The sequence below is a fragment of the Felis catus genome, chromosome B4 (assembly GCF_018350175.1).
Source record: "Felis catus isolate Fca126 chromosome B4, F.catus_Fca126_mat1.0, whole genome shotgun sequence".
Taxonomy (NCBI): Eukaryota; Metazoa; Chordata; class Mammalia; order Carnivora; family Felidae; genus Felis; species Felis catus.
The window spans coordinates 88,184,647-88,206,312 of NC_058374.1; the positions used below are offsets into that span (position 1 = coordinate 88,184,647).

The following is a 21,666-nucleotide window of genomic DNA, read 5'->3' on the forward strand; positions in this document are numbered from 1 at the left end:
GAGAGAGAGAACGAGCATGTGCATCAACAGGGGAGGGGCAGAGAGTGAGAGAGAGAATCCCAGGCACACTCCATGCTGTCGACCCAGAGCCCAACTTGGGGTTTGATTCCACAAACCGTGAGATCATTACTTAAGCCGAAATCAAGAGTTGGACACTTAACTGGCTGAGCCATTCGGGAGCCCTGTGTTTATTTCTTTCCAGAATATGTTTCTTTCTCTGGTATACTTTCAGTTTCTCTAATCACATAAGAATAAGACTTTAGATGTTTATCTTCATTTTAAAAGAGTCTTCATTTTGTGCCTCTCTTTAAAAAGAGTCTGGGCGCGCCTGGGTGGCTCACTTGGTTAAGTGGCCGACTTCGGCTCAGATCATGATCTCGCGGTCCGTGAGTTCGAGCCCCACATCAGGCTCGGTGCTGACAGCTCAGCCTGGAGCCTGTTTCAGATTCTGTGTCTCCCTCTCTCTGACCCTCCCCTGTTCATGCTCTGTCTCTCCCTGTCTCAAAAATAAATAAAACGAGGGGCACCTGGGTGGCTCAGTCAGTTGAGCGACTGACTTCGGCTCAGGTCATGATCTTGCGGTCTGTGAGTTCGAGCCCCGTGTCGGGCTCTGTGCTGACAGCTCAGAGCCTGGAGTCTGTTTCGGATTCTGTGTCTCCCTCTCTCTCTGACCCTCCTCTGTTCATGCTCTGTCTCTCTCTGTCTCAAAAATAAATAAGCGTTAAAAACATTTTTCTTAAATAAATAAATAAATAAATAAATAAATAAATAAATAAATAAATAAATAAAGAGTCTGGTTCACCCTCTTAGGAGGTCTGTTAGTCTTTCTTTTAACGAAATGGGTGAACTTGATTTAAGCTTGTTTGGAAATCAGTGTACAACTTCTAGTTTCTCTTTGCCTTCTTTATCTCCTACTTTTTACTATCTGATTAATGGTTTTTTTAATTCATTATTTTCACCTGTGGTGAAAAGTGGTCTAACAGAAAGTATATTGTAAAGTTTGTCAATAGTTTTACTAATTAGTACTTTTTTTTATATATATATATAAAAAGGGAAATGGTGGGGTATCTGGTTGCTCAGGCAGTTAAGTGTCTGACTCTTGATTTCAGCTCAGGTCATGAGAGCCTGTGTTGAGCTCCGTGCTGGGTGTGGAGCCGGCTTAAGATTCTCTCTCTTTCTCCCTCTGCCCCTCTTCCCTGCTCGTGCTCTCTCTCTCTAAAAAATAAAAAAGGAAATGGTGTTCTGGAAGACAGAGAGACTCTCTAATAGCCATAACAGGATTGATAAACTTCATTTATTTGTGCAGTATCCATTCCTGTAGAACAAATTAAAAAATTTTTTTTTAGAACAGGAGTTGGGGAGAGTGGCAGAGAGAGAGAGAGAGAGACAGAGAGACTAAATCTTAAGTATTAGGCTCCAGACTCAGCATGGAGCCTGATTCCAGGTTTGATCCCATGACCCTGGGATCATGACTGAACCAAAATCAAGAGTTGGATGCTCAATTAACTGAGCCACCCAGGTGCCCCTAGAACAATTTTTTTTTTTAATTGAACAGATATTTTAATATCATTGATTTGTAATTAAGTAGTAAATTGGTATCTTTGTTTTCTTCTCCTTATCTAATAGGAAATAATAACTCAGGGGGCCCTGTCTCAACACCAGCTAACTCAGGAATGTTGGGGATTGGTGGAGGTGTTACTTTGCTACCAGCATTTGAATATAGAGGAACTTGGATACCTATTCTGACTATAACAGTACAAGGCAGTGCAAAAGCCACCTAGTAAGTAGTAGTAGCCTTATTTTATGATTGATGTTGTTGGGGATATTTTATCATAAAATGTTTCTCTCTGCATTATATTTTGAATTTAAGCCTACTAATTCCAATACAGTTTAGAACTAATTTTTTTGGCCATATTTTGAGATTTTTACTAAGGATTGGATTTTGTTTGTTTTCTTTTGTCTATTTGTAGACCTGTTAATAGCATTATGAAACAAAATGTGGTTTTTCTACCTGAGGACCTAGTCAGCTGTTTTATATGGCTTTTTGATTTAAGTATGTGACTTGATTTCAGACCCTTTGGACTTAGGTCTTCTAATACTGACTTTACCAGCAGCAAATTCTTTAATTTTAAAAATCTCAGTTTCTTCACCTATAAAATGGGAGTAGTGATATATTTACCTTTCAGGATTCTCTAGGTAATAAAACTTATTTTAACTGTTTAGCTAATTCCATTGTTAGGGTTTAACATACAGTACTTTTAGTTTAATTAATTTGAAGTGTTTAATGGATACCATGTATGTTATTTGTATTATCATTAGTTATTTCAGTTTAACAAATATATAGTCGGCAGTGTATTGTTGATTTTTCTTAGGTTGAAGGGAACTACAGTGCTCCAGAGATAAAGCAGTTAATACCACATAGGTTTAATGCTGCAGCTGTTGTGAAGCAGTTATTTCATACATTTTGAATGCTTAGTATGTATAATTAAAATACTATTTAGATGACAGTAAATCAAAACTTAAGATTTAAAGCAGAGTCTCTGACTAGTTTGTTGGTTTGTTTGGTTATCTATTTATTCATTCAATAAAATTTGAGCATAGGGGTACCTGGGTGGCTCAGCCAGTTAAACGTCCGACTTTAGCTCAGTTCATGATCTCATGGTTTGTGAGTTCAAACCCTGTGTCAGGCTCTGTGCTGACAGCTTGGAGCCTGGAGCTTGCTTCAGCTTTTGTCTCCCTCTCTCTCTCTCCCTCCCCTGCTCACACTGTCTCTCTCTCTCTCTCTCTCTCTCTCTCAAGAATAAATAAACATTTAAAACAATGTGAGTATAGTACACATGTTACATTAGTTTCAGGTGTACAATATAATACAGTGATTTGACAAGTTTATGCATTATGTTGTGTTCATCACAAGTGTAGCTGCCATCTGACTCCTTACATCACTGTGACAATATCATTGACTCTATCCTTTATGCTGTGCCTTTTATTCTTGTAACTTATTCATTCTGTGACTAGAAGAACTGGAAGCCTGTGTCTCCCACACCCCTTTACTCATTTGCCCAACCTCCTTTTCTCTGACTAGTTTAAATGATAAATTTATATGGTGTGTCAGTCTACATTGTATGATCATGATATTTTGCTGTACAGCTTTATTTTGCCTAAAAGTGTAAAAGCATGGAGTCATAGAGGACTGAAATATTTAACTAAAATTCATTGTTATTCTTAGTCATTTAAAAGATAATGTTACCTAGTCTCATATAAGCTTTTGCTTGCTATAAAGGCTAGTGGTGCAAGTATACTAGAGAATCAAATTTAAAAGAATCATATTTCTAGCACTGAAGGAGACAGTAATCTGATTCATTCACTTCCCCACCTCATTTTATAAGTTGAAAAAACCCAACATGGAACTAAATTGCTGCCCGTATGGAACTTATGTATTAGTGAGTGAGATAGTCAATAAAGGCTCAAATAAACATGTAATATCACCTTGCTAGTGTTTAATTCTTTGAAGAAAAGACAAGTTAAGGGGATAGAGAGTGACCAAGGTGAAGATGGGGACAGAAATGATCTCTGAGGATAGAAGATTAAACAGATACATAACTAAAGGGAGAGAGTGAGTGCTTGAGGAAGAAAAATCAAAACAAATGACAAAAGAGTAATTACTTGGCAAAGTTGTAATAATTGCTTTTTTATTAATAAAATGGAAGTCAGAAACCAATGGTCTGATTTTTCTTTCTTTCTTTATCTTTCTTTCTTTCCTTCTTTCTTTCTTTCTTTCTTTCTTTCTTTCTTTCTTTCTTTCTTTCTTTCTTTCTTTCTTTCTTTCTTCCCCTTCCTTCCTTCCTTCCTTCCTTCCTTCCTTCCTTCCTTCCTTCCTTCCTCCCTTTTTCTTTCTTTCTTTCTTTCTTTCTTTCTTTCTTTCTTTCTTTCTTTCTTTCTTTCTTTCTTTAATTTTTTTTTTCAACGTTTATTTATTTTTGGGACAGAAAGAGACAGAGCATGAACGGGGGAGGGGCAGAGACAGAGGGAGACACAGAATCGGAAACAGGCTCCAGGCTCTGAGCCATCAGCCCAGAGCCTGACGCGGGGCTCGAACTCATGGAGCGCGAGATCGTGACCTGGCTGAAGTCGGACGCTTAACCGACTGCGCCACCCAGGCGCCCCTCTTTCTTTCTTTCTTTCTTTCTTTCTTTCTTTCTTTCTTTCTTTCTTTCTTTCTTTCTTTCTTTCTTTCTTTCTTTCTTTCTTTCTTTCTTTCTTTTTGAGAGAGAGAGAGACAGCATAAGTAGGGGAGAGGCAGAGAAAAAGGGGAGAGAGAGAATCCCAAGCAGGCTCTATGGTGCCAGCGCAGAGCCTGATGCCAGGCTTGAGCCCACAAAGCCGTGAGATCATGATCTGAGCTGAAACCAAGAGTTGGCCGCTTATCCAACCAAGCCACCCAGGGGCCCCTGAAACCAATTGTTTAATTTATTCTTTTTGTTTTAAAAGAACAGCAAATAGTTTTTTTAAGTTTATTTATTGAGAGAGAGAGAGAGAGAAAAAATCCCAAGCAGGCTCTGCACTGTCAGAGTGGAGGCTGACGCAGGGCTCAAACCCATGAACCATGAGATCATGACCTGACCTCAGATGCTCCACCAGCTGAACCCCCAAGGATCCCCAGGGCCAATTGTTTGTTGATAATTTAGTCCTTGTCAATTAAGAGAGTTGATTTTAACTAGTTCTGCTACTAAATACTGTGATTTCGAGTATAAAGTTATTTTTACTATTTTCTTTGAAGGTAAAAATGGAAATCTTGATTGTGTATTCTGTTCATGTATTGACTTTTTTAAGTATGTAATCATTTGAAAACTTAAGTGATGTACAGACAGAAGTAGTTTTTTTGTTTTTTTTAAACTTTTTTAATGTTTATTTATTTTTGAGAGAGAGAGAGACAGAGCATGAGCAGGGGAGGGGCAGAGAGAGAGGGGGACACAGAATCTGAAGCAGGCTCCAGGCTCTGAGCTATCAGCACAGAGCCTGATGCAGGGCTCGAACTCACAAGACATGAGATTGTGACCTGAGCTGAAGTCGGACGCTTAACTGACTGAGCCACCCAGGTGCCCTCAGAAGTAGTTTTTACCTAAGTATTGTTGACATATTCTTTCAGATTAATTACACTGTGGTTTCTTTCAAAGTTGGGCTTGTGACAGTTTTGCAGGTTTACCTAAATTTAAAAATATTTAAATAAACGAGTTACATTTTATCTAAAACTGGAATTTATGTAGTGATTCTAATAAAATAGTCCTGAAATATTGAGGTAAGAAAGTGTAGGCCATGTTATAGGCTGTGGTATAAATAAACATAAATCACCTTTTTTCTCCTAACTATTCTGGCACTTAAAGTCTTTACCATAGAATTTGGGGATTGGAGTTTTGGATATTTAAGATTATATTATCTGTTTTAGATGCATTTTCACAGTAGATCATTTGTTCTTTGAAAGTAGAGATTTGTCTGAAAAAAACAATTAGTGCTGATAGGCTTAATGTGTGGCTTTATACAGTTGAATCCAGAAAATTTACCCTTGCTGTTTGAGCTTAGATCTCTTGATCAAGAATGTATTTATATTTTTATTGAATACCTAAATTTTAAAATACTCAGAGCCAGGACATGCTAGGGGCTAAATTGATAGACTTTAGAATCAGGCTTGGGTTAAGAACTGCTGATTGGTAGCGTTGTCACCATAGTCCTTGGTTTCATCATCTGTGTCTTTTAGGGGTTTTGTGTGGAGTTTAAACAAGACAAAATGCACCAAAAAAATACCTTAAAGTCCTGGGCCAAGAGTAATTGCACAACAAATGATAGCTATTTACTTTGAGTTTTGCATATATTTATAAATTACCTACCTCCAGTCTTGATTATGATTCAGGGACTTTTAGGATTTGAAGTAGGAAATCTCTTTTATTAACTTTAATTTTTTTAAATAATTTTTTCAAATTTATTTATTTATTTTGAGAGAAACAGAGAGAGCACAAGCCAGGGAGGGGCGAGGGGAGGGGAGGGAGGGAGAGAGAGGGACAGAGAGAGGGAGAGAATATGAAAATCCCAAGCAGGCTCTGTAAAGTCAGCGCAGAGCTCGATGTGGGGCTCGAACTCATCAAACCATGAGATCATGACCTTAGTCAAAATCAGGAGTCAGATGCTTAACTGACTGAGCCACCCAGGCACCCCTTTTATTAACTTTTTTTATTGTAATCTTTTGTATGTATAGATGTAATTCACAAACCATAAAATTTAGTCTTAGTGTATAATTTATGGTTTCATTGTATTCAAAAGCTATATACAACAGTAACTACCATTTAATTCCAGAACTTTTTCATCACCCCAGAAAGAAACCCTTACCCATTATCAGTCATTCCTCAGTCTCCCTTTCCCCACCCCCTAGCAACCATGAATCTACCTTGCATCTCTACTGATTTGCCTATTCTGGATATTTCATATAAAAGTAATCGTACAATAAATATTCTTTTGTTCAGGCTTTCACTTAGCATGTTTTGAAGGTTCATCCATGTTGTAGTATATATCACTGTTTCACTTCTTTTTATGGGTAAATAATTCTGATTTATGGAGGTACTGCATTTTGTTTATCCATCATTTGATGGGCATTTGGGTTGTTTCCACTTTTTGGCTTTTAGAGATAATGCTGCTGTAAGCATTTGTGTGTAACTTTTTTGCTTAGACATATGTTTTCATTTTTCTTGGATATATACCTAGGAGTAGAATTGCTGGGTCATGTAGTTGTGGATGTTTAACTTTTGAAGAACTGCCAAACTATTTTCCCAAGAGACTGTACCATTTTACATTCCCACCAACAGTATATGAGGGTTCAGATTTCTCTACATCCTGAGCAATGCTTATTACTATCTTTTGATTATTGTCATAGTCTTTTGATCATAGCCATCCTAGTGGATATTAAATGTTATCTTACCATATTTCAACTTGCATTTCTCTAAAAACTGATGACTTTGAGTTTCTTATTCATGTGTTTATTGGCCATTTATATATCATCTTGGAAGAAATGTCTTTTCAGATCCTTTCCTCCTTTTTATTTATTTTTTATTATTATTTAGCTATAAGTGTTATATATTCTTTAGTCCCCTATTAGATATATGATTTGCTATTCTGTGGATTGCCTTTCATTTTCTTAACAGTATCCTTTGAAGGACAATATTTTTTAATTTTGATGAATTCAATTTACTTTTTCTTCTGTTGCTTGTGCTTTTGGCATCATATATAACAAATCAGTACTTAATGTGAGGTTGTGGAGATTTTTCCCCAGGTTTTCAGCTAAGAGTTTTTAGTTTTAGCCCTTACATTTAGGTCGTTCATACATTTTGAGTTAATTTTTGTATATGGTGCAAGGTAGATCCACCATCATTCATTTACATATGAATATCCAGTTGTTCCAGTACCACCAGTTCTTTTTCCATTGATTTATCTTGACAGATTTCAGTTTTAAGGAACTTAAAACCATAACTCTTTATTTGCCATGACTTAATACAAAAGATTTATCTTCCCTTTTGAAAGCTTTGTTTTAACTATGGGGTAGAAACTGCTCTAAAATGTGACTTTGACATACTGAAGCTCTGAGTATTATTCTTACTCTGTTGACATATTGTATCTGAGATGATAGCTCAGCTGGATATCTCACAGTAATACTTTCTCAGTGTGAAAGTGTCTTCCCATTTAAAGGATTGATTTGATAGCACCTTATTTTGAAAGCACCTTAGTCAGATTTGAGTGGTTTTATAATCCACTTAGTCTTACACTATTTTGCATGTCTTTATTTTTCTAGTGCCAACATTTAATGAAAATATTGGCACATCTTGTGGGGAGAGGCAAAAAAGTAAGTTATTAAACTAATTAGTTATGGAAGTGGTCAGACCTTAATTTTTCTAATCAGTTTCTTAGAATACTGAGAAGGGAGCCCTCCTCCGAACAACACAAACTCAGTAATGTCCATTCACTTTTGCAGTTTGTTGCTCTTAATTTCTGTAGACTACAAATTATGGAAGTCCTTTCATGTATTTTCATTATCGTGGCTTTTAATTAGTGTTCTGATTTTCTCATAATTTCAGCCTAGAGATGTTGGACAAAGTTGAGCCCCCAACTATACCAGAAGGTTATGCTATGTCTGTGGCATTCCACTGTTTGCTAGACCTTGTACGTGGAATCACTAGTATGATTGAAGGAGAGTTAGGAGAGGTTGAAACAGAATGTCAGACTACCACTGAAGCAGCTTCTTCACCAACACAGTCATCAGAACGGCAAGAATCACAGTCAACGTCAGACCAAATGGATAAGGAAATAGGTATATGTGATGTATTTTTAACTTTTATTTTGAAATAATTTGAAATTTACAGAAAAGTTGCACAGATACTAGAGTTCCCATATATCCTTCACCCTGATTTCCCAATTGTTAACAGTACCATATTTGTGTAATTGTATTTATATATGTCACTATACTTTTCACCTTTTTAACTATTAGAGAGTAAGTTGCAGACATAATGCCCAATTTCCCCTTAATACTTCAGTGTTTTCTAAAAAATAAGGACAGTTTCCTATATAACTTCAGTATAGTCCCATCATAAATTTAGCATTAGCCCAGTATTATCTAATTTGAGACCTCATTCAAATTTTGCCAGTTGCCCCAATGATGTCTTTTTTTCTATTTCTTTTCCTTTTCCTTTTTGTTTTTGTTTTTGTTTTCTTTTTTTAGAGAGAGAGACAGACAGTGTGAGCCAGAGTGAGGCAGATAGAGGGAGAGAAAGAGATAATCCCAAGCAGGCTCTGCACTGTCAGCATAGAGCCTCATGCGGGACTTGAATTCATGAACCATGAGATTATGACCCGAGCCAAAACCAAGAGTCGGAGGCTTAACCAGTTGAGCCCTCCAGGCGCCCCCCAATGAGGTCCTTTATGTTCTGGGATTACCTGTTGAATTTAGTTTCATGTTGCTATACTGTCCTTTAATCTAGAACATGTCCTTAGTTTTTTCTTGTTTTATATGACCTTGACCCTTTTGAAGGGTAGCTCAGTCAGTTTGGGTTTGTCTTTTGTTTCCTCATAATTAGATTCAATTTGTTCATTTTTACCATAGAAATGTTGCTGCATTATACTTAGTGTATCAACATGTCAGGAGCATACAGTGTCAGCATGTCTCATTATTGGTAATGTTACCATTTGGTTAATATGTCTGGCTGGTTTCTTCAATGTAAGAATAATTATGAACTTTTTGTGGAGAAATATTTTGAGACTAATCTAGAATATTAAAGAGAGCTTTTCCTTCTCTCCATTTATTTTTTTAAGATTTATTCATTTATATTATTTTTTATATATTGGACATTATTCTTTTTCTGCCACCTCCTCCCTTCCTGCTATTCTTGCCCTGATGTTTTAATGGCAAATACAGTCCTAAAATTACAGAATGTTTTTTTCACTTCAAGCCTTACTACTACTTTTACAGTGATGATGATTATCAGTTGCTTTGATTTTTTTTTTTCCCCCAGAATGGCAGAATGGAATTTTATTTTATTGAAGGGTTGCAATCTGTGATTATCATTATTTGGTTTAACACTCAGATTGTTCCTGACATTGCCAGTGGGACCCCTTTCAAACTGGTCACTATGTCCTTTTGTCATTTTCTGACCTCTACGTTACTATCTGACACAACAAAATGTTCTAAACTCATCTTTGATTTTTCTTGCCAAGCCCAGGATTCAGTTATTTATCTAAGGAGCCCTAGCTTCTTTTAGTTTAAAAAAAATTTTTTTTTTCAACGTTTATTTATTTTTGGGACAGAGAGAGACAGAGCATGTACGGGGGAGGGGCAGAGAGAGAGGGAGACTCAGAATCAGAAACAGGCTCCAGGCTCTGAGCCATCAGCCCAGAGCCCGACGCGGGGCTTGAACTCACGGACCGCGAGATCGTGACCTGGCTGAAGTCAGACGCTTAACCGACTGCGCCATCCAGGCGCCCCGCTTCTTTTAGTTTAGAATAGTATTTGGAAACTAACACATGGGCACTAGTGTGCTTTTTACTACTTGAAAAAGAAATGCACGCATACACATGCACACACAAGCATACATCTCTCTACATTTTAAAAATGCCTGTCTAAAAATGTCTGTGTAAATGAGGTTTCTCCAGTTCTGGTTTAATACCACAAGGTTTATTTTCAACTTTCCATGTTTGTAATTACCTTCTCCAACAGTGAAAACTTGGTCCCAGTTTATTCAGTGGATTCGCTTTATTTACTTGATTCCCAATGTGTGTGTGTGTGTGTGTGTGTGTGTGTGTGTGTGTGTGTGTGTATCACCAATCTCCTGGCTGAACCAGCTGATCACTCTTAGCTGATCACAGAGGCTGAAAGATTGGCCCAATGAAGGGGAAGGGAAAAGGAGCTGACATTACACACACACACACACACACACACACACACACACACACACACACACACCAGTAAGTTAACTTTTTGAATTCTGAAACTCTGGTGTGGTTTTTAAGTTTTCATTGATTCAAATATATAAATATTATAGATTTTAGTATTATAATTGAGTTGATGGAATATATAATGTATCATCATATGACTAGGGAGGTTTTAGAATAGCATTTTGTCAAATACTATGTTATCATGAAGTATTGTGTGTTTTTGTCATTTAAGTCAGTAGAGCTGTTTGGGAAGAAATGGTGAATGCCTGCTGGTGTGGTTTACTTGCTGCTCTCTCACTCCTTCTTGATGCCAGGTATTAAGTCTTTATAATTTTTATATTGCATGTGACAGTTAATAAGAAACAAACATTAAAATTGTTACTTCAATTTGTCTTAAGATTTATTTCTTAATATTAGTTTTTGAACATTATTCTTTTTCTGCCACCTCCCCCCTTCCTCCTATTCTTGCCCTGCTCCCCACCAGAGTAGTTGTCATAATGTTTTAACGGAAAATCCAATCCTAAAATTACAGAATTTTTTTTTTTTTTCACTTCAAGCCTTACTACTACTTTTACAGTGATGATGATTATCAGTAACTTTGATTTGTTTTCCAGAATGGCAGAATTTACTGATTTTAAAATGCTTGATATTTTAAGTTAAATCTTTGAGTGCTTAACCATTTTCTTCAATAATGAAATATGTATTATATATTGCTTTCACCCAATTCAGATTTTCAGATATTATGTTGATTAGTTAAAATTCCTTAAGTATATTTTGCTGTTATTTGTCTATAGATTTTCTTAAAACTCCACTGAATACCTAATTGCACATCATGTTTGCAGTATAATTAAACATAAATTAATCATATTAAATACAATACTTTATCTTTTCAGCACAGATGAAGCTGCCACTGAGAATATTTTAAAAGCTGAACTGACTATGGCTGCTCTTTGTGGAAGACTGGGCCTTGTAACTTCAAGAGACGCCTTTATAACTGCAATATGCAAAGGTTCCCTGCCCCCCCATTATGCTCTTACTGTGCTGAATACCACCACCGCAGCCACGCTTTCCAACAAATGTAAGACTTCAGCTTACTCGGAGTTTTTTTTCATCTAGTGATGTGACATTATGTAGAGAAAATATTGTAGAAATTCCTAGTTCAAGCCTACCTGTTTTACTCTCTGACTATGACCTCTGCGAGAAGTCTGCAGACTTCTCTGGGTCTGCAACCCAGAGCTTAAATTTTTTCCATCTCTTTAAAACAATGGGAGTGCAGGGAGAATAATACCAATTTTCAACAATAATAGTGAGGATAAAAGAAAATAAATCTCCAGGGTGCCTGGGTGGCCCAGATGGTTAAACATCAAATTTCGGCTCATGTTGTGATCTCATGGCTTGTGAGTTCGAGCTCAGCATCGGGATCTGAGCTGACAGCTCAGAGCCTGGGGCCAGTTTTGGATTCAGTGTCTCCATCTCTCTCTGCCCCTTCCCCACTTATGCTTTGACTGTCTGTCTCTCTCAAAAATAAACAAACATTAAAAAAATTTTAAAAAGAAAATAGATCTAGAAGTCTGTTGTAAACTATATCATACTATTGAAATGGTGGTTTGGGGTGCCTGGCTGGCTCAGTCAGTGAAATGTGCAACTCTTGATCTCGAGGTCATGAGTTTGAGCCCGACATTGGGTCTAGAGATTACTTAAAATAAATAAATAAACTTAAAAAAAATAAAAAAAAGTAGTGGTGTTTTTTTGTTTGTTTTTGTTTTTATTTTTTTCAACGAACTAGTAGAACAATAATGCTGCTTTTAACGTTCAGATGTTTTTTTTCTTGTTGAATACTTTGAAAACACTCAGGTTTGTTACATGTAATAGAAATATATTTCAAGATGGTATTTAGTTTTCAGACTGAAAATGTGAGATTTGACATCTAACTTTAACTATAAAAGTTTACTGGGAATATATGTTAAAATACTCCATGTGTCCTAATTCTATTTTGCTTGTGAAAAAGTATACCTAAGTTTTATAATTTTAAAAAGTTATATAGAAAATTACTTAAAATTTGCTTAAATTATATTGGTTTTTATACCTCCTGAATTTCAAAAATGTTTGCATATAGATAATAGGTTACTGCATAAGTGTCATAGTTGAACTTAGTTTAATCAAATTAATGTTTTAAAATACAACATTACTTTGAATAATGTGAAAAGTATATCTTAATTATTTAAGCTTTCCTTTGTGTTCTAGCATATTCCATTCAGGGCCAGAGTGTTATGATGATAAGTCCATCAAGTGAATCTCACCAGCAAGTTGTGGCAGTTGGTCAACCTCTGGCAGTCCAGCCTCAAGGAACAGTAATGGTGAAGGACTTTTCTTACCTTAGTTACCAATTAACTATCCAGCAAAATTATTATACCTTTCTTTTTTAATTTTTTAAATCCAAGTGAGTTAACATGTAGTGTAATAATGGTTTCAAGAATAGAATTTAGTGATTCATCACTTACATATAACACCTAGTGCTCATCCCTTAATGAGCCCTCCTTAATGCCCATCACCCATTTAGTCCATTCCCCCCATCCAACACCTCTCCAGCAACCCTCAGTTTGTTCTATACTTAAGAGTCTCTTATGGTTTTCCTTCATCTATATTTTTATCTTATTTTTCCTTCCCTACCCCTATATTTTTCTTTTTTGTTTCGTAAATTCTACATGAGTGAAATCATATGGTATTTGTCTTTCTCTGTCTGACTTATTTCACTTAGTACAATATACTCTCGTTCTATCCATGTTGTTGCAAATGGCAAGATTTCATTCTTTTTTGATTGCTGGGTAATATTCATTGTATGTATATACCACATCTTTAAAAAAAAATTTTTTTTAATGTTTGTTTATTTTTGAGAGAGATAGAGAGACCGAGTGCAAGCAGGGGAGGGGCAGAGAGAGAGGGAGACACAGAATCCGAAGCAGGCTCCAGGCTCTGAGCTGTTGAGAGAAGCTCGAACTCACAGAGAGATCATTACCTGAGCTGAAATCAGATGCTTAACCGACTGAGTCAGTCAGGTGCCCCTATATAAACCACGTCTTCTTTATCCATTCATCAGTTAATGGACATTTGAGCCCTTTCCATACTTTGACTGTTGTTGATAGTGTTGTAAACATTGGGGTGCATGTGCCCCTTCAAATCAGCATTTTTGTATCCTTTGGATAAATAGCTAGTATGCAATTGCTGGATTCTAGAGTAGCTCTATTTTTAATTTTTTGAGAAATCTCTGTACTGTTTTCCAGAGTGGCTGCACCAGTTTGCATTCCCACCAGAAGTGCAAAAGTGTTCCCTTTTCTCCTCAACCTTGCCAACACCTGTTGTTCATTTTAGCCATTCTGACAGGTGTGAGGTGGTATCTCGTTATGGTTTTGATTTGTATTTCTCTGATGATGAGTGATGTTGAACATCGTTTCATGTGAATGTAAGCCATCTGGATGTCTTCCTTGGAAAAGTGTCTGTTCATGTCTTCTGCCCATTTCTTCACCGGATTATTGGTGTTTTGGATTTTTAGTTTGATAAGTTCTTTATAGATTTTGGATATTAACCCTTTATCTGATATGTCATTTGGAAATATCTTCTCCCATTCCATCGGTTGCCTTTTAGATTTGTTGACTGTCCTTCCCTGTGCAGACTTTTTATCTTGATGAGGTCCCAACAGTTCTTTTTTGATTTTGTTTCCCTTGCTTCCAGTGACATGTCTAGTAAGGAATTGCTGTGGCCGAGGTCAAAGAGGTTGTTGCCTGTTTTCTCCTCTAGGATTTTTATGGTTTCCTGTCTTAAATTCAGGTCTTTCATCCGTTTGAGTTTATTTTTGTGTGTGGTGTAAGAAAGCAGTCCAGATTCATTCTTCTGGATGTCACTGACCAGTTTTCCCTATACCATTTGCTGAGGAGACTGTCTTTTTTTTCCATTGCATTTTCTTTCTTGCTTTGTCAAAGATTACATGGCCATACATTTGTGGGTCCATTTCTGGATTCTCTATTCTGTTCCAATGATATATGTGTCTGTTTTTGTGTACCATACTCTCTTGATGACTACAGCTTTTTAATACATCTTGAAGTTCGGGATTGTGATGCCTCCAGCTTTGGTTTTCTTTTTCAAGATTGCTTTGGCTATTTGGGGTCTTTTTTGGTTCCATACAAATTTTAGGATTGTTTGTTCTAGCTCTGTGAAGAATGCTGGTGTTATTTTGGTAGGGATTGCATTAAATGTGTAGATTGCTATGGGTAGTATTAACATTTTAACAGTATTTGTTCTTCTGACCCATGAGCATGATATTTTCCATTTCTTTGTCTCTTCTCAGTTTCTTTCATAAACTTTCTATAGTTTTCAGCATACAGATCTTTTACCTCTTTGGTTAGAGTTATTCTTAGGTATTTTATGATTTTTGGTGCAGTTGTAAATGAGATTGATACCTTGATATTCTGCTGTTTCATTATTGGTGTATAGAAATGCAGCCAATTTCTGTACGTAGATTTTATATCCTGTGACTTTACTGAATTCATGTATCAGTTCTAGCATTTTTTTGGTGGAGTCTTTCAGGTTTTCCACATAGAGTATCATGTTGTCTGTGAAGAGTGATAGTTTGACTTCTTCCTTGCCGATTTGTATGCCTTTGTTTCTTTTTGTTGTCTGATTGCTGAGGCTAGGATTTTTAGTACTATGTTGAACAATAGTGGTGAGAATGGACATCCCTATTATGTGTCTGACCTTTGGGGGGAGGCTCTCAGATTTTCCACATTGAGGATGATATTAGCTGTGGGTCTTTTGCATATGGCCTTTATGATGTTGAGGTGTGTTCCTTCTATCTCTACTTTCTTGAGGGTTTTTATCACGAAAGAATGCAGTATTTTGTCAAATGTTTTTCCTGCATCTATTGAGAGGATCATGTGGTTCTTATCCTTTCTTTTATTAATGTGATGTGTCACGTTGAATGATTTGTGGATATTGAACCACCGCTGCATCCCAGGAATAAATCCCACTTGATTATGGTGAATAATTCTTTTAATGTATTGTTGGATTCAGTTTCCTAGTATCTTGTTGAGAGTTTTCGCATCCATGTTCATCGGGGAAATTGTTCTATAATTCTCCTTTTTAGTAGGGTCTTTGTCTGGTTTTGGAATCAGGTAATGTTGGCCTCATAGAATGAGTTTGGAAACTTTCTGTCCATCGTATTTTGGGGAACAGCTTGAAACGAATAGGTATTAACTCTTCTTTGAATGTTTGGTAAAATTCCCGTGGACATCCATCCAGCCCTGGACTCTTGTTTGTTGGCAGATTTTTGATGACTGATTGAATTTCTTTACTGGTTATGGGTCAGTTCAAATTTAGTATTTCTTCCTATTCCAGTTTCGGTAGTTTATATGTTTCTAGGACTTTATACATTTCCTCCAGATTGCCCAATTTGTTGGCATTCAATTGCTCAAAATATTCTCTAATCATTGTATTTCTGCAGTATTGGTTGTGATCTCTCTGTTTTCATTAGTGATTTTATTTATTTGGGTACTTTCCTTTTTCTTTTTGGTAAGTCTGATTATTTTTATTAATTCTTTCAAAGAACCAGCTTCTGGTTTTGTTGATCTGTTCCCTTTTTTTTGTTTTTTGTTTGTTTTAATTTCAGTATTGATTTCTGTTCTGATTTTCATTATTTCCCTTTTCCTGGTTTTGGGCTTTATTTTCTCTTCTTTTTCCAGCTCCTTTAGATGTAAGGTTAAGTTGTATATTTGAGACATTTCTTCTTTATTTAAGAAGGGCTGGATTGCTATATACTACCCTCTTATGACGGCCTTTGCTACTTCCCAAAGGCTTTGGACTGTCGTGTTTTCATTTTCATTGGCTTCCATGTACTTTTTTTAATTTCCTCTTTAATTTCTTGGTTAACCCATTCTTTCTTTAGTAGAATGTTCTTTAATCTCCAAGTATTTGTGATCTTCCCAAATATTTTCTTGTGGTTGACTTCAAGTTTCATAGCTTTGTGATCTGAAAATCTGCATGGGATGATATAGGTCTTTTTGTATTTGACGAGGGCTGATTTGTGTCCCATTATGTGATCTACTCTGGAGAATGTTCCATGTGCACTTGAGAAGAATGTGTACTCTGCTGCTTTAGGATGAAATGTTCTGAATATATCTGTTAAGTCTATCTGGTCCAGCATGTCATTGTTTCCTTGTTGATTCTCTGCTTAGATGTTGTGTCCATTGCTAGAGTGGGGTGTTAAGTTCCCCTACTATTACTGTATTATTATTAATGACTTTCGGTATGTTTGTGATGAATTGATTCATGTGTTTGGGTGCTTTCAAGTTGGCATAAATATTTACAATTGTTCGATCTTCTTGGTGAATAGACTCCTTAATTATGATATAATGCCCTTCTTCATCTTTTGTTACAGTTTTTGTTTTAAAATCTAGTTTGTCTGATATAAGAATGGCTCCTCTGGCCTTCTTTTGATGTCCATTAGCATTATAAATAGTTCTCCATCCCCTTACTTTCAATCTGCAGGTGCCTTTAGGTATAAAATGAGTCTCTTGTAGTAAGCATATAGATCAGGTCTTGTTTTTTTATCCATTATGATACCTATGTCTTTTGATTGGAAGATTTAGTCTACTTACATTTAGAGTGGTTATTGAAAGATATGAATTTTGTGCCTCTGTGTTACCTGTAGAGTGGTGTTTCTGGTGACATTTTCCAGTCCTTTCTAGTCTTTGTTACTTTTGGTCTCTTTTGTTTCATTTTTTTCTCCAAAGAGTCCCCCTTAAGATTTCTTGCCGGGCTAGTTTAGTGGTCATGAACTCCTTTAGTTTTTGTTTGTCTGGGAAACTCTGTCTCTCTTTCTATTCTGAATTACAGCCTTGGTGGATAATTCTTGGCTGCATATTTTTCCAATTTAGCACGTTGCATATTTCCTGCCACTCCTTTCTGGCCTGCCAAGTTTCTTTGGACAGATTTGCCATGAACGTGATCTGTCTTTCCTTGTAGGTTAAAGACTTTTTTTTCACTTTCTGCTTTCATAATTATCTCCTTGTCTGTGTATTTTGTGAATTTGACTACAGTATGCCTTGGTGATGGTTAGTTTTTGTTCAGTCCAGTGGGAGTTCTCTGTGCTTCTTGTATTTTGATGTCTGTGTTCTTCCCCAGATTAGGAAAGTTTTTAGTTATAATTTGCTCACATAAACCTTCTGCCCCTCTTCTCTCTCTTCATCTTCTGGGATTCCTATGATATGAATATTATTCCTCCTTAATAAATCTTTCAGTTCTCTTAAGTCTTGTATGATGATCTTTCGCCTTTGTTTCCCTCTTTTTTTTGCTTCATTATTTTCCATAATTTTATCTTCTGAATTACGGATTCACTGCTCTGCTTCATCCATCTTTGCCATCATATCATCCATTTGAGATTGCATCTCAGTGATAGCATTTTTAATTTCATCCTAATGGGATTTTAGCTCTTTTATTTCTGCAGAAAGAGATTTCCTGGTGTCTTCTATTCTGTTTTCAACCCCAGCTAGTATTCTTATAATCATAGTTTTAAATTCTAGTTCAGACTGTCTTACTTATATCTGTGTTGATTAAATCCTGGCCATCATTTCTTCCTCTTCTTTCTTTTGGGGTGAATTTCATCATGTCGTTTTGAAGGAAGAAAAAAGTTAATAAGAAAGTAATATTAAAACAAAACAAAATCAAATAAAGGAAGCCAGATCTTAGGTGTATTTCAGTCTTCTTGTGGAGAGAGGTTTGATAGAAAAAAGAGGAGAAAAAAAGTAAATTTTTTTAAATTAAATTAAATTAAATTAAAATTTTAAAGTAATTAAAAAATGTTTAATAATAGAATAAAATAAAATAGGATAAAAATTGCTCTTTATGTATCCAAGAAAGAGAAAGAAAAGAAAGAAAAAAGAAAACAGCATAAGCAAAAATAGAAGCAAAGAAAACAAACAAGCAAACAGAACGAAACCTGAAGAAAGTTAAATCCAGTTTCCCCTAGAACTAAAACTTTTTTTTTTTTATTTTTTTTAATGTTTATTTATTTTTGAGACAGAGAGAGACAGAGCATGAACAGGGGAGGGTCAGAGAGAGAGGGAGACACAGAATCTGAAGCAGGCTCCAGGCTCTGAGCTGTCAGCACAGAGCCCGACACGGGGCTTGAACTCACGGACCGCGAGATCATGACCTGAGCCGAAGTCGGACGCCCAACCGACTGAGCCACCCAGGCGCCCCTAGAACTGAAACTTTGACGCACTCTATGGTCAGTAGACTAAGCACGTGGAGAGGATTTGTGCTGGTCTTCTGGGGGATGTCTCTGGAGGACGCAGGTGGGCAGGGCTTGGTGTATCAGCTGTATTCTTCACTTGGTGGTGCTGCTTAGCTCAATGGGGTCAATCCTGGTCTGTGAATGCATGGGCAAGGGGTGAAAATAGCTTAACCCAGCTCTCTAGTCTCTGGATTAGGAATTTCGTGCCCTCACAGATGCGTGATCAAGTACCCCTCCTTTGTATCAGGCTTCTGTCTGCTCCTTGCCTTTACCCTGTCTGTGTCCAAGCTGTCTGCCTGCCAGGTAATGCCTCCCTCCACAGTTTTACCTCAGATGGGGCTGTGTTTCAAAACCCCATACTTCACAGACACCTTCATCTTTGACCTGCACTGATTCTCTGGCGGGGGGGGGGGGGGGGGGTTTCGCTGAGCAATCACCAGATGCTGGCTTTTCCTAGAAAATATTTGTGCGATCATGCAGTGGCAGTGGCTCAGAGTTTTGGGTAAATCATACCCCAGCCAGTTTTGCTGCACTCTGGTGCCTTTGTTCTACTATCAGTAAACGTGACAGCTCTCCAGGGTCCGCTGGGACTTTTGCCAATGGGGAGGACAGATAGCCTCTATCAAATGCACTCCAGACAGGAGAACCGCTTCTCTCCGTGTTGCACATGGATCCCTCAGTCCACATTGCCTATTCCTGGGGATTTGCCCTACTTCTTCACTGGAGCATCGTCAGGCACTGATCTCTGAACCTTCAGACATTGTGCTCCATTGTTTATAGAACCCTGGTGGTATTGAAACCCTCTCCCCTCTCTCTGTTAATGGTTTTGGAGAACAGATGTTTTGTCCAGTTCCCTGTGAGTGTTCTCACTCTTTCCTTCTCTTTCTCTCCAGCTTCTGTCGGGGTGGGGAGTGCTTTTCTTGAGCAATCCTGATGCTCTGCACTCTCCCCCTTTCTCTGCCCTCTCTCTGTGAAAATGGCACCCTACTCTGCAGCTCCACGGTTTTTCTCTCCCCTATTTCACCCCTCTGCATGACATTCCTGCCAAGTTCTCTGGCTCATATTATGCAAATTGTTGCATTTATCATGAGATCAATTTCTTAGGTGTTCAAAATGTCTTGATGCTGATCTAGCTGTGTTTCGGGGACAAGACAAGCTCAGGGTCCCTATACTACTCTGCCATGTTAACTCTGTCCCCTGTGCCTTTCTTTTTGTTTGCCAGATTTTGTTGTTAGAGTTATTTATTTTACTTGGATGATTGATACCTTTAGAAGACAACTGACATTATCATAACAATGATGGTAACACAATTTTTAAGCAAATTAATTTGTTCTATATAAACCATCCACACCTATTTTCTTAATATATTTGTTTTTTTATTTAAAAAAATATTTGAATATGATAATCCTGCTTTACGAGAATGCATAACAATTCTTACAAATATATATTTATTTAAATATAGCTCACTTCCAAAAATATCCAGTGTATGAGGACTTTACTTAACTTGGCACACTGCCATGGAGCTGTTCTTGGAACATCATGGCAACTTGTCTTGGCGACCCTACAGGTATGTTGTAGGCTCTGAGTCAAAGATCAGTGTTCTTTTTATATCTAGGTGCTACCAATTAAATTAAGCAATGCCTGTTGGTAGTTTGGGGAAGCCTAAAGAATAGACAGTAAGTTTGAAGAAGGAAAAGTTGGAAAAGAAAAAAGATGTGGCTTCTCTTAATGGCCTAAGTTCTGCCTATGCTTGGTGTTTTAAGTATTTTATATGAATAGCAGTTACCGATTTAAATGTAATTATTGGAAACCTACTTCTGATTTTAATTTTAGTTATTAAGAGTTATTAATGACTTTTAATTTTAGTTATTAGGGTTTTTACAATTTTACAAATTTAGTTATTTTTTTTCTTTAATTTTACAGCATCTTGTATGGATTCTGGGATTAAAGCCTAGTAGTGGTGGTGCCTTGAAACCTGGGAGAGCTGTAGAAGGACCCAGTACAGTAAGCTGTAGTTAGTCTTACTGAATTTGTGCTTCTCAATATGTTCATATGTTACATTTAATTGTACTCTTCTCTTAGGTTCTCACAACAGCAGTGATGACAGATTTACCAGTGATTTCCAATATACTTTCAAGATTGTTTGAAAGCTCACAGTAAGAATCAGTTTTTGACTCTTAAATATAGAGAACAAACAGAGAGTTGCTAGAGGGGCTGTGGGGGGGGGGGGGGATGGTCGAAATGGGTAAGGGGCATTAAGGAATCTACTCCTGAAATCATTGTTGCACCATATGCTAACTAACTTGGATATAAATTAAACAATAAATAAATTTAAAAAAAAAAGAATCAGTTTTTGAAATTGAAAGAAATATTATTAGCTGTATATTTTAGATCAGAATGTCATACTTCTTCATTTTCATTATAGGTATCTTGATGATGTATCATTGCATCATTTAATAAATGCACTTTGCTCCTTATCCCTAGAAGCAATGGATATGGCCTATGGAAATAATAAGGTGTGATATTCTTTCTGTTTTAAATATGGTACATTATTGAGTTAAATAAGATGTACACTCATAGTGATCTTAGTATTTTAGTAGTGGAACTAATACTTTCTTCCAGTCTGTGTTGAGCTTTGCCATTTAGGGTTATTGGTTGAAGAGGGAGTGAAGAGGACATGACGTGGTTTGTGATATGTCTAATGTATTGTAAATTTAAATTGTGTCCATTTCTGTTGTGTACTGAATATTTTAAGAAACATTTTTTAAAAGAATATATGTAATACCACATTTGTAAATGAATTCCATAGAATGTCACAATAATATTTGTAATTTCAATTTATGATTGGGACAATACAAGGTTTAAGTCAAGCAATATATATATATGTCTCAGTTTCTCTTGCCTTCATTGGGATGGAA

General features: G+C 36.6%; 1 protein-coding gene across 7 annotated transcripts in view; it reads left to right on the top strand.

The window, feature by feature from the left end:
• The window catches only part of MON2 (MON2 homolog, regulator of endosome-to-Golgi trafficking), a 119,410-nt gene that overhangs the window by 47,965 nt on the left and 49,779 nt on the right, over nt 1-21,666 (top strand). For all 7 annotated transcript variants that reach the window (XM_019835167.3, XM_045062016.1, XM_019835165.3 and 4 more), the window contains 9 exons: nt 1,627-1,780; nt 8,115-8,347; nt 10,697-10,778; nt 11,358-11,542; nt 12,709-12,821; nt 20,211-20,315; nt 20,672-20,752; nt 20,831-20,904; nt 21,174-21,264. In XM_019835167.3, the coding sequence (XP_019690726.1) occupies nt 1,627-1,780; nt 8,115-8,347; nt 10,697-10,778; nt 11,358-11,542; nt 12,709-12,821; nt 20,211-20,315; nt 20,672-20,752; nt 20,831-20,904; nt 21,174-21,264 (1,118 nt within the window). The remainder of the gene's footprint in view (nt 1-1,626; nt 1,781-8,114; nt 8,348-10,696; nt 10,779-11,357; nt 11,543-12,708; nt 12,822-20,210; nt 20,316-20,671; nt 20,753-20,830; nt 20,905-21,173; nt 21,265-21,666) is intronic.